Source organism: Echeneis naucrates, chromosome 11 (assembly GCF_900963305.1).
Source record: "Echeneis naucrates chromosome 11, fEcheNa1.1, whole genome shotgun sequence".
Classification (NCBI taxonomy): Eukaryota; Metazoa; Chordata; class Actinopteri; order Carangiformes; family Echeneidae; genus Echeneis; species Echeneis naucrates.
The window spans coordinates 2,399,566-2,411,832 of record NC_042521.1 but is presented as its reverse complement, the minus strand read 5'-3'; the positions used below and the strand labels follow the sequence as shown (position 1 = coordinate 2,411,832).

Here is a 12,267-nt window from a genome sequence, read left to right as displayed (position 1 = left end):
ATCTTAACACCGTTATTGACGCTCCAGCTGGCTGTTGATACCTGCAATCGGCTCTCGGTGCAACAGAGGACCACTGCTCCTCCAGCCCTCCACACAAAAGAACCACTTCTCCCACAACACACTCTTGACATTTAGTCTATCTGCCATCAGCCACGATCGAGCTGGGACCTCGGCACCACAGATGGTGAAGGCTCCAAGTCGCTTTCAACCCCAGGCTTATCCGAGAGGGCCGAGTTAAAAAGTGATTTATGCAAAGCAAGAAAAGAACCTGTCTGTTAGACACAGAAAGTCGGTGAGCATTTTTATTCAAAAACTGCCCTCCACTTTGTAAATAAAGGAAGATTTTCAGCCTGTAGGCTTGTTCCAATAATTAATCAACTAAAACATTCAGCCAAGAGACAAATTAAAATAACTGTGGCTGCTCCAAATGCCAAAAACACAACCTCACAGCTGGCTGAACGGTGCCGCTCGCAGACAAACGTCCTGACCTCCGGTTGTTTTTTCCGTTAAGAGTTGAACATTTTTCTGTATTTTCAGAAACTGATGATGTTACACCAGGTTATATACTAAATGTGCTGCGAGCCCAGCAGGTAGCCTTGTAGGGCGTCGTGTCAAGGTTCATCAGCTTTCTTCTGCGCAGGTTCCCAAGTGGAAAAAGGATCCACGAAGGAGCCGCTACAAAAACAAAAACACTAATGAGAGCTCTCCATAATCAGGCGGCATGGCTCTGAGGCCGATAATCATTGGCCGCCTGCCCGCCAGGTGATAAGCTAATCAGCCCTACATCTCTACGGCAAACTGTCGAGGGGACTCAACATGATGGACAATCGAGTGCAGCAGAACGGGATCCACTCAGCTCCACTCTGAGTGTTTAACTAATCTGAAATAGACAGCGTACACAAACACAGACCTCGACCTGTTCTCTAAAAATATACTGTTACACATGTCAGGACAAGAAGTCAGCGGCGATGTAGCTGCAGTGCAAGTGTGGAAGTCACCCCCCCCCAAAAAAAAAAGACAGCAGTGTCACTCCATATTCAAATGAATCTATAACCTGTGGGGATTCTGTCATGACAATCTGGCAGCTTTTTAACAACACAACAGACTCTCAGCTGAGTATCTGTCATCCTCACACCGACCTGCGCCGCTCGGCTCACAGCACCGGGGGTGGTTCGCACCGCAGCCCTTTTTTTTGTTTTGTTTTTTTTTTCCCTATGTTTTCTCTTCTTGTGCCTGAGGAGAAAATATATATATCATTACAAAGCAAATTCCAATCAAGGTTGAATCTCTCTGCTGCCTTGTTCGCTCAGGAAAAAAAAAAAAAATTTTAAATCACAGTTCACATTGTCACCTATTATGCAACAGATGCTACAGCAAAATGCAAAGCAGAGACTCTGCAGCTCACAGCCCCTCCCCCCCCCAATTCGATCTGATCTCTGAGGCATGTCAACACACAAGAGACAGTATATTTCCCAATTCCATAATGACCCATCTTCTTCTCCTTGCTGACAATTTTGGGACAGCTCTGACAGATGACACTGGTTACACCAGGTGAAAACAGCAGGCTGACACATTCATGCCGACAGAGCGGCCTCACATTTTTTTGTGCCGATCACTACAGCTTGACTGCCTGCTGTTATGGATTTTGTAGCCGGTCTCAGTTGGGTGAGGGGGGGGGCAGAAACCCAAAATTGCTCCGGTAGTGAGTAAGAGCATGTGTGTATGGCTCACCAGAGCGCTTTAGTGGCATTATCATCATCTGTGCTTCAGGTTATCTCCACATTTATCTCTGCACTGTTCACACGGGGGAGCTCAGTGTTCCTAACAAACATCTGTATTACACAGAATTTTATTTACAGACAAGCGGTGGCTAAACGTTTGATGTTAAACTAGTAAGTTTCCAGTTGAGCCGAACGTTGATCCTATCAGCCAGTCTTGGCTCATAACATAAAACATCTGTATCGTGCTAAAAATCTGCCGTTATTATTTTCATCTGCATGTCTGAATGCTAATAAAAACTTAAGCTTTACCGTCAAACTGTCAAATTTGGTCTTCACAGTTGCTGTCATGATGAAAATAGCCTTCACTTCCTTCAACGGCTGATTTTAAGGGATTATTTCTCATTTGAAACGAAACAAACGTGTTTTTAAATCAGCATCTCAAATCAAATCTGTCAGTTTACACTGAAGGTGCAGTGGATTAGCATGAAGGAATTTTACTACAGACTTCCTGTAATGGAGGTTCATTAAGAGCTCTTCACATGGCAGCACTCATTGTTCAAGGGCCACCTGAGGAGCAGACGAACACTGATCTCCTTCTGACTGATTTCCTTCACCACCCTGTTGCTCTGCAGAAAAAGGAGCATTTCCTGCTTTCCTTGCTGCTGGTGACCATGAGAGGCTGCGACACTCCAGCAGGTAAACACAGATTACAGGTCAGCCGTGTAGGAGGGTTTGGGAAAGGCTCAGGGAGGATTAGGCTTCCTGAACAGTCACCTGCCGCCTGAAGCTCAGAGGAATTAGGACTAAATAAAAAAAAAAACAGAGACCAGGAGGGAGCCACACCTCAGCAGTCACCATCATGGCGTACCAAAACTCAGCACACTGATTTGGCACAAAGCTTCGACAATAAACTTTTACAACAGGTCTGGGTCCACACAAACAGCAGACCGGGGACGTGAGGCGGAGAAGCCCGCAGCACGCCCAGGCAGGACGCGGTGCGGCGCGGCGCGGTGCGGCCGGAGCGCTCCGGCTTTCCCGCAGTCAGGACGCGCGGAGCCGGGAGACAGAAGCAGGACCGGGCGCCTCATCCGATCGGGCTTACCTCGGGCGAAGAGCAGGACCGTCGCTGCCAGCAGCCAGGTGCTCCTCACCGGAGAGACCGGACAGCGCGCTGCGTAATCTCTCGCCATTCTTCAAAACCAGGACACAAGGTGGACGTAAAAAAAATCCACAAGAGCGCCGACAGCCTCCGAATTATTCCTCCTGCGATCGGCCCAGAAACTTGGAGCTCAGTTCACAGCCACTGAAATCGGCCAAGTTGCGGCTCCTCTCTCCCCTCCGTGCGTGTGCGCAGAGCTCCGCAGGCAGGACCGTTTAAGTTTCTCTGCCTGGTTCTGGATCTGGATCTGCCGAGGACTCCTCCCAGCTGTGGGAGGGGGGTGGCGGGGGGGCGGCGGACTCCGAGCTCACAGGTAGCCGACGGCCAAAACAGAAAGGAAAAGTGTGGAGGGCCGGAGAGAGAGCTCCGTGCGTCTGCAGCCGAGAGCCGAGTGATGTCAGCAGAGCGTCACCAAGAGGACTGAGCCGGCACAGGTCCGACAGCACGGAGGCTCAGGGCGTGTTCCGACACCCCGGTGTGTGTCAGTGTGTGTCAGTGTGTGTCAGTGTGTTACTCAACAGTGCAGTGCATCAAGTGTTTCCATTGATGACGCAACTTTGTGTTTAGCTGCAAAGGAAATGTAGCATAAACACACACACGCACACACACACACACACACACAGACGATATACTCTACAGATGTCACAATTAAAGGAAAAATGTTATAAAACAACAACGGGATGAGCCCAATTAAAAAAAAAAAAAAATTAATGAAGCTCAATATATATAAAATTTGTATTTTTCTGTTTATCCCTTCGTACATAAATCTTTTATGTTGCTCTGTATTTTCATTTGTCACCTATCGGTGTGCAACATTGTGCATTATTACAGATGAAACTACCCAACAATAGACACACATTCACACACATCACGGGGCACGCTCAATAATACACAAAAAAATTAAAGTCTGTTCACAGAAGAAAAATGAAGAATTGAACACTATCATTCAGAAAGTCCTCCTGTTTGCTGGAATCATCGGGGCAAAGATCAGCACACGACATGTGAAGGACTGTGATAAAACCGATGAGGCTATAAAAACGGTTCTTAAAGCCATCGTGAAATGTGAAATGAAAGTCTGGAGCCACCAGGACTCTTTCTTTCAGTTGGCCGTCTGGCCGAACTAAATAACAGAGTAAGAAGAGGTGCAGTTGTGGAGAGGACTCAGAATCCGGCGGTTGGTCTAACAGGGTTTCAGTCCTCTGCAATGAGAACCTGCAGGAAGCCGAACCATTTCGGCAGCGCTCGATCAATCAGGCCTTTCTGTGAGAGTCGCCAGACAGAAGCCACTTTGAGTCGGAGGAAAATGAAAGCTCACTTTTTAAGCCACACTGTGAGAACATGAGGAAAAAATTCTCCAGTCTCAGACAGTAATTGAACCCTCCGGGCCAAAACTCTACAGAAAAAACACCGATGGCGGCAGAGACCAGGACCTGGAGATGGCAGGAAGGACGAATCCTTCGTCTAGGACCAGGAGTCACCTGGCACCACAACGGTGGCCTGAGCCGAGATACAACACAACACCAGAAGGCCATCTGTGAGACCTGAAGATGGTTTTCCTTGACAGGATCTGGACGGGAGAATGGGATAAACCGCACAAATCCAGGTGTGCAAAGTGTGTAGCGATTTACCCACAAAGACTCGGAGCTGTAATTGCTGCCAAAGAAGCTGCTGAACTGAATTCAAGGTCTGAATGCTTTTGAGAAGGAGAGCTTTCACTTTGGGATCTTTGCACAACACATTTTTCACTTTGCCGCCATAATAAACACAGAAAACCACGCTTACTGTCTATTTTTTACTGATTTACATCTCCGGCCTTCGTGTATATTGTGTACTTTTATTAGAGTAGAAACAATATTTTTACACTTTCATTGATGCTGTCACAGCAGTGAAAGATCTAAATACCTTTTCAGCACATTAATCATCGAGTCACAGCTGGAGCTACATCACTGAATCATCGTTGAATCGTTGCTGTCAAAAACAAAGCCAAAGTAATGTCTTAAAATTGCTTACCTTGTCAAACAGGCAGCCACAAAGTCCATCAATGTTTCATTTGGAAAAAAAAGAAACTCAGACTTGCGCTGATGGAGAGTTGCAACTGAAACTTTTTCATAAATAAAAGTAATTACTGTTTTCTGTTAGCTGTCCAAGTGATTAGACTTACTGCGTCCTTGTGTGGACATCTACAGAGGCCACGCTGCCCTTTCGTATCACATTCAGCATCTCTGTGGAATTTATAGTCACACAACATCGACCGTCTCCCAGCCTGAGTTTTCACTTTGCTCATTAGAGGAAGAACTGAAGGGAACGTTAAGAGAGACAATTCGAAGAGAGATACTCCTCCGGTCGGAGAAAGACAATTAGTCTCCTAAAAATGGGCGAAGGGACTAAACATGAGCAGATATTTGTTACAGTTAGTAGAAATTCAACATAGGAGTGTAATGCAGCATAAGTCCAATAATATAAGACTAATAACACGGAGAGCTGGCGATGAAACATCCAGCGGAACAACAGCAGAAGCTGCAATTAATGTTCTGTTTTCTGGATATCGTCAGCTTGGATATCATACAAAGCTGCTGTGGCTCCATACAAAATTTACCAGGAAACTGTGACTCAGGGGAAAAATGTACGAACAAATGGCTGCGAACACGGATGAAAACAAACAGCGATGTCAAGTGTTGCAACGCATTTTTCCAATTCTGATTCCATTTATCAGAAGCAATAAAATTAACTAATGTTTTGAAAAAAAGACAATTGCTTCATGTATTGGCTCTTTGTACCATGTTCAAATGTGACAAGAAATAAATGACTTGAGTGGCACATGATGTAACGTATTTAAAAAATAAAAAATAAAAAAATTGATAATGACTAATGTATTTAATGGTTTAAATGTATTCATGGTTTTATTCAATTAAACCAGCAATATGACCTTCGTTATATAAAAAAGGCTGTAAAGGAACTCTAACTTGTGTTTTCTGTTCCATTTTTAAATATCTCTTAATCCTCGTGGTGATTTAGGCATGTGATGATGTATCAGGTCCATTAAAGCAGAAAAACCAAAGTACAAGTGGCTTGCCCAGGAAAAAAATTGCCCACATAAATTCAGTCTTGCTGCACACAAGAAAAAGCCTTCAGGGACCGGAGGGGGTTTAAGTCTCTAGATGGATGTTGTCATTTACTTTGTTGTCCTGCGCACAGAAACAGTGATGCTGAAAGCTTTTGTTTTTTTGTTTTTTTTTTTAAAGAGAAATGTTTCAAACAGGGATAAGTTGAAGGGAAGTAAACAGACCCACACTCTCAGATACACAAAGAGGACGTCTCCCGCCTGTTCGGGCCGATAAGAGAGCATCTTTGAAGTCGACTGAAGCAGTTTTTAACTTCCCCATTGGCGAAAGTAACACAAGCCGATTGACTGAGAAAGTATTTGCTTTGTTCAGACCAACACATTGTAAAGGAAAGCCTCAATTAACTGTGTGATTGAGTCTGGAAACACCAGTCGGAACTATTTGCCACCTCCCTTCCCATCCTATAATATAGGAGCAATATTCTGTTGTCATCACTAAACAGCAGCCGTCATGCCGTTCTGGTGCCACATCCTGAGAAATAAACATTTCACCACTTTTCTCATCTTATTTGAAAATAAAATCCACTGAATAATGCGCCATAAAACCAAACCGGCTGTTGTATTATATGACTGAAAAGTTCCTTATGTTGCGAGTAAATCCTCACACAACTGCATTTTTCACATCATAATGGCAGGTTGGTTCCCTGGTTGCTTATCTGGTGAAGTGTATGTTGTCAAGGTTTAACCCTGATCCCTTGGAGAACACTATCTGCCTTCTCTCCCATCTTTTCTTCTCTATTACATTTCCTTTTCAGTGGTGGAACTCTCTGCAGAATGAATGAGATTACCTTTGTGGTGCCCAAAGCATAGAAAGATAACCAGGTTATACAAACCGCCGTTAATTCAAGTGTTCAGAAAAGATTCCTCCCTTGATATCTAAAATTTGTTGCAAATACTACTCTTCATTTATTCATTCATCCAGCCATCTTCTGCCACTTATCCATTTCCGGATCGAGGGGTTTGCTGGAGCCAATAATCCAGACACATTAAAAAAAAAAAAAAAAAAAAAAAAAAGGCATTTGGATGCTAAATCAGTCAATCACAGTCTATCCTGTGTGTTCAGGAAATGTTCCTCTGCTTTCCGTCGCAGAAAGGAAAAAGTTATTCTCATTTATTTCATGTTTGGAAAACTGTGTTACTGTTAATTAGGTTTCTGTGGAACTGATGGTAACTGGAGTTGGAGTTTTTACTGGAAGTGGGAAACGTTCCCTCTGTTGTGGCTGCAGTGAATCTCACAGTCACCTCCCGAAACCACAGCAGATAAGCCATTAGATCAGAAAGCAGATATTTTGTCTGGAACTTAGCTGAAGCGAAGCTGTGGGTCAAACCTCCGAACTCCGAAATAAAAGCCAACCGGCTGCATCCGAGCTGCAGCGGCCTCCAAAGTGCTAGAAAATACGAAACACATCCTTTCAGATTCAGATAAACGATAACACGTCAGACCCCTCCAGAGGTGAAAAAGCACTTGCAGCGTTGCATCAGACATTCAATAAGTCAAATAATTCCTTCTCTGTCTACCAGCTGATACCAATGAGATAAAGGATCGTGTAGTAAGCTGACTGTGAAGTAGCGATGGCTCCCCCGCAGCTGAAGTAGGCCAACGGCCCCACTTATTCCCGTCACAGTCAAAACATCTATCTCGCAGTCAAAGTAACCGCCGACCTCCTCCAGCTGCTCCTGCTGCTCAAACACGCAGCTTTCTGCTCTGAGGCCGACCGATAACCGTTTATTTTACTGTGGAAATCGGTGTAAACAGACACACCTCCGTACAGGCCTACTCTTCTATTACCGCACTGCACTGTGAGACGCTTTCACACGGCCGTCTCTGTCTGTGCAACCTTCTCAGCAATGATGCTTCCACCATTTTGCTGCGCCGCGGCGGCCCCGGCAGCCCACCTCTCCATTATCACCTCATTAGCAGGCTGCAAACTGGCCCACCCTCCATTTTGGCTCCAGCCTCAATCAGCCCATTAATCACAGAAGAGCAGGGAAACCTTCTGTCCTCTGAAGGCCCACAATGTATTCTGCTGGCCCCTGCTGTGTGTGTGTGTGTGTGTGTGTGTGTGTGCGTGGGAATGATTGTGCATACAAATGGCTCAGCTACATCCTGCCATCTGTTGACTGCTAAAAGTAACTGCCTCAAAACTGACACACAAGTTCACAACACTTTCTGCCATTAATATATGTATCCAGAAATACAATCATACAATTGAAAGCTTATCTGGTTAAAATAGCAGATGGCACTTGTCATGTCATTGCATCATAAAGCACATCGCACATGAGGCATCTCTCCTCCGTGGGTGAGTTTTGATTCATTCACATGCAGCCACAGATACTTCGTTACAGTCGGTTTATTGCTGGTAAGAGAAAGGCTGATCGTCTCTCCATATGTCTTTCTGTTTTACTGACGCCTTCAGCGTTTTTCCACGGAACAGTTGGGAGAAGTATCTGAATGTCTTGGGACAAACTTTTGCACAGACGTTTGCTGATGATGAGGCCCCGATCATTCAGGTGATCGTCTCTTTCTTCCTCCAGTGCCGCCGCGGGGATTATCGTGATAGTGCACACAGACATTCATGCTCCCCTCAGGATGAACTGTCGTCATGTTTGTGACTCTTCAGCTTCTCATCCAGCTCCAGCATCAGGCCCAACATTTCAATCTGTTCAGTGCTTTGGTTTATGAGCAAATATCTACAAAACTAATGACATATGACAACGGCAGATCATTTTTAGACTGATATTAAAACGCAGCTCGAAGCGGCCGGAAGCACAATGGAAGTGCTGCACGTGTTTTTAATTTTTTAGATTTTAATTTATTACAGGGAGCACACTGCCTCGTGGCTGCAGCACATGACGTATAAATCCAGTGTGTTGAAACTAAATGCGACGTGTTGACATCACACCAGCAACGTTAAACCACACTGATACCTTCCACTCTGTCCCGGCTGAATCTGACATATTTATCTGACCTTTTTAAAACACAGATAATATCACGTGATATTTCCTGCCTCAAAGCAAACTCCAACACTGCCAGCTGTATGCAGAGAAGCCATAACACACACGACGTTCTGGCCTAAATGAAACCTCACAGAGCTCCTGATGTGGTTGTTGACCTTCGCTCTGTCTGTAACTTTAGCTTAGTGTGACAGACTGTCTGACGTGATTTAGCTTCTGCGGTTGTAATAAACACAAAGATCGCGTGTTCGTCGTTCAGAGGCCGACCTGTTCTGACGAGATATCCGAGAAATGACTAACTGCTGCTTATCGAATATCAATATCTCGCTCTTAAATGAATTAGCTGCCGCATTTTAATGTTTCTTCAGGCAGGCTGCTATTACGTCCTTATTCCTACTCTGATTAACAAGCTCGTAGTTTGAGGTGAGGATTCATGTTTGTTATGAGCTATTTCATTATGAAATAAAGTGCCCTGCGTTGTTCAGTGTCAGTAATAGGTTAGGTCTTTATAGTCATTAAGACTGACAGCTCAGTTTATTCTCATATGAATGGCCCATCACTGAGGGCAGCTACACAGCTCCAGCTTCAAAGATTTACTGTATCTGGATGCTGACGTTACTATTATACAGGCTCAATCTCAAAAAATAGCTATATATTTGAAACCATCACATGGCTGACAGATAATCTCTTTTGGCAATAAAATGCAAAAAGGCCACATAAATGCAATTTGGAGAGAATTTGTGTGACATAAATAATGAGTAAGCCCTGGCTTGGGGCCTTTTTGGCTCTGTGGAGGAAACTCAGTAAATTAATTCCCCCCACTGTAATGATGTTGTAAACAAAATCAGAATCACTTTAAATCAACTCCGATGCCAAGTGCTGGATAAGGTATTTATCTGGGTCGCGTTGATCCACACATTTTCCCCGGAAGGTCTGCTGGTGGTCCGCTCGTATTTAACATAAAAACCAATATGCTGATATATTTGACAGTGTGAATGTGAATTGTAAATTTCATTAGATTCAGTACAAAATAACGAATGAAAGCTTCCTCATGCACGAACTGTCCAAATGTTATTTTGTTTTATATTTGCTTTAAAATCTCTTTGGGAGGCTTTGAATAATTCAGCTGATAATTTATGTCTCTCCTGTAGCTGAAGCTGTGCTGCACAACCTGAAGGATCCTGATCCCCCAAAAGGTTCGGAGATGAATCGGAGAGGTCGCCCGACGATTGACAAGACAGAGCAGAAGAACGCCCATTTACTTTTTTCTTATTCCTTCTTTTATGTATTCTTCCCTCTGAAATCTTTGGCAGCATAAACTCTCGGTGCCTTCGAAAAGGTATCAAAATGAAACAACTGCTGAAAGCATATTTACTCTTTGGCTGAACTTGTGACTAGAAAATTAGCTGGAAGTGAAAGAGTCACTCTCTCATCTCTGCCATAAATTAGTGCTTAAAAGCTTTGAGTGAAGAGGTGAGCCCCACCTCACCCCCCCTCACCTCCCTCCCATCGTGTCAGACTGCAGCTGCACTGCAGGTGTGAGTGTGCTTAACTCCGTCTGAGACTTGAAAAGAAATGTTCCTCCGCCGGTAGACGTTTGGTTTACCAAGTCGCTTCTTTCCTGTCAAACACACACACACTCATCCATCTCAATATTCAAGATTTTGCCGTGTACACAGATTGGACTGGGCCGTTCCTCCGGCCTTGGCTCTTCAATCAGCTCCCTCTTCCACCTCTCCGTACATCCATGTTTTGATCTCTTCCTCCATCCCTCTCTCTGCCGCTCCACAAAGAAAAATAAATCAACCGGTACCTCGGTGGCAGGTGGCCAGCCCAAACACCTACTGAGTTATTTCCTTCAGTACTCCTCTGATCCACCGGAGGAACCTGCATTAGCACAAACACAGCCAGCGCTACATATTCACACACACAATCTGTTCATCTGCATTAGAAAAGCAGGATGCACGTCTGTGAGAGCTCTCTCTTTTATTACTTTGTCCACAAACAGGCTCGTGAATTTTATACCCAGCCCTCCCCCTGCTCCCCCATCTCCACCTCCGTCTGGAAGCGTGCAAACACACACACACATATCTGCACACAATTGGTATGTTTGATTTGTGTGGATATAGATTGGTAAGTTTTATGGGAGGGAGGGAATGTGTGGCAGGGGTGTGGGGGTGGGGGGGGCGAGTGGACAAGGGCACGGTCCTTTAAAACAGAAAAGATGGCAGTGGGTAGATAATCTTTCAGTCTCTAACCACAGAGGAACGGAGGGTGAGAGGTGCCTGTCAGTCACTGTAAGGAGTCCCCACTGAGGTAACCCAGGTTATGGGTTTGTTGAGGAAGGGCTTAGTCACATTGTGTGTGTGTGTGTGTGTGTGTGTGTGTGTGTGTGTGTGTGTGTGTGTGTGTGTGTGGGGGGGAGGGGGGTCCTAAGGACATCAATTCGCTCAGAAAGAGGAATTCTTAGCTCAGCCCTCAAAGAAAGTTCGCTTGATAATTAGTTCTCCCACGAAGCTGATGTGCACATGTTGCGATGTGTTCAGGGACTCGGGGGCAAAGAAAGAAAAACAAGCACCTGTGGCCCCCACTGCGTCAGTTTTATGTTCCAAACAGCTCGCTGAGTAAATCAGAGGACTCAAACTTCTGAACTTGAACTTTAAAGGAACACAAAAAAAAAAAAAAAAAAACCACACAACCAGCAGGACACAGAAACATCTAGCTTTAAAATAAACAGGTCGCTCTGACACGAAAAAGGATCACTTCTGTCCTGATTGTTTAACGATACGATATGACGTGTGATGTCTCCTGGACCGCTATATCGACTACCACATTTGTGGATTTTCAGTGAAACGTCGCAGCAGCTAAAGCATAAATCTGTCGGGCTAATTTCTTCAAAATCAGCATCTTTCACATCCTTTTATGTTTAAGTTTGTTGTTAAAAGTTTGTGTTAAATCACATACACACAAAAAAAACATATGGCTAATATTTTTGCATATATTTCAGCTGGAATGATCATTTTTGCATTTTAGATTTATTAAAAGGAACTTAAATGGTGATAATTAAATCTTTGTTGGGGCTCGTACCAAACGAAAATGTTCCCTCAGGTCTGATTTTTAGCCTAATGATGCTAACAATACACTGCAGTGATGTGACTCTTAATTTCATCAAAACAGATTTGCATATTTCACTTCAACATACTGTGAATTTGACTATATTTCAGGTTGTGGTGCCAATCTAGTAATTAGCAAATGTTATTATGCAAATGTGCTAAACCAAGATGGTGAACGTGGGGAATATTAAACTTTGG

At 44.3% G+C, this 12,267-nt stretch overlaps 1 protein-coding gene across 1 annotated transcript in view; it reads right to left on the bottom strand.

Annotated features, from left to right (window-relative positions):
* Nucleotides 1-3,285, bottom strand: part of pvrl2l (PVR cell adhesion molecule related 2 like) — a 221,845-nt gene extending 218,560 nt beyond the window's left edge. The window contains exon 1 of the mRNA XM_029513716.1: nucleotides 2,824-3,285. Coding sequence (XP_029369576.1) covers nucleotides 2,824-2,911 — 88 coding nt within the window. The 5' untranslated portion in view covers nucleotides 2,912-3,285. The remainder of the gene's footprint in view (nucleotides 1-2,823) is intronic.
* Nucleotides 3,286-12,267: the final 8,982 nt, after the last annotated feature.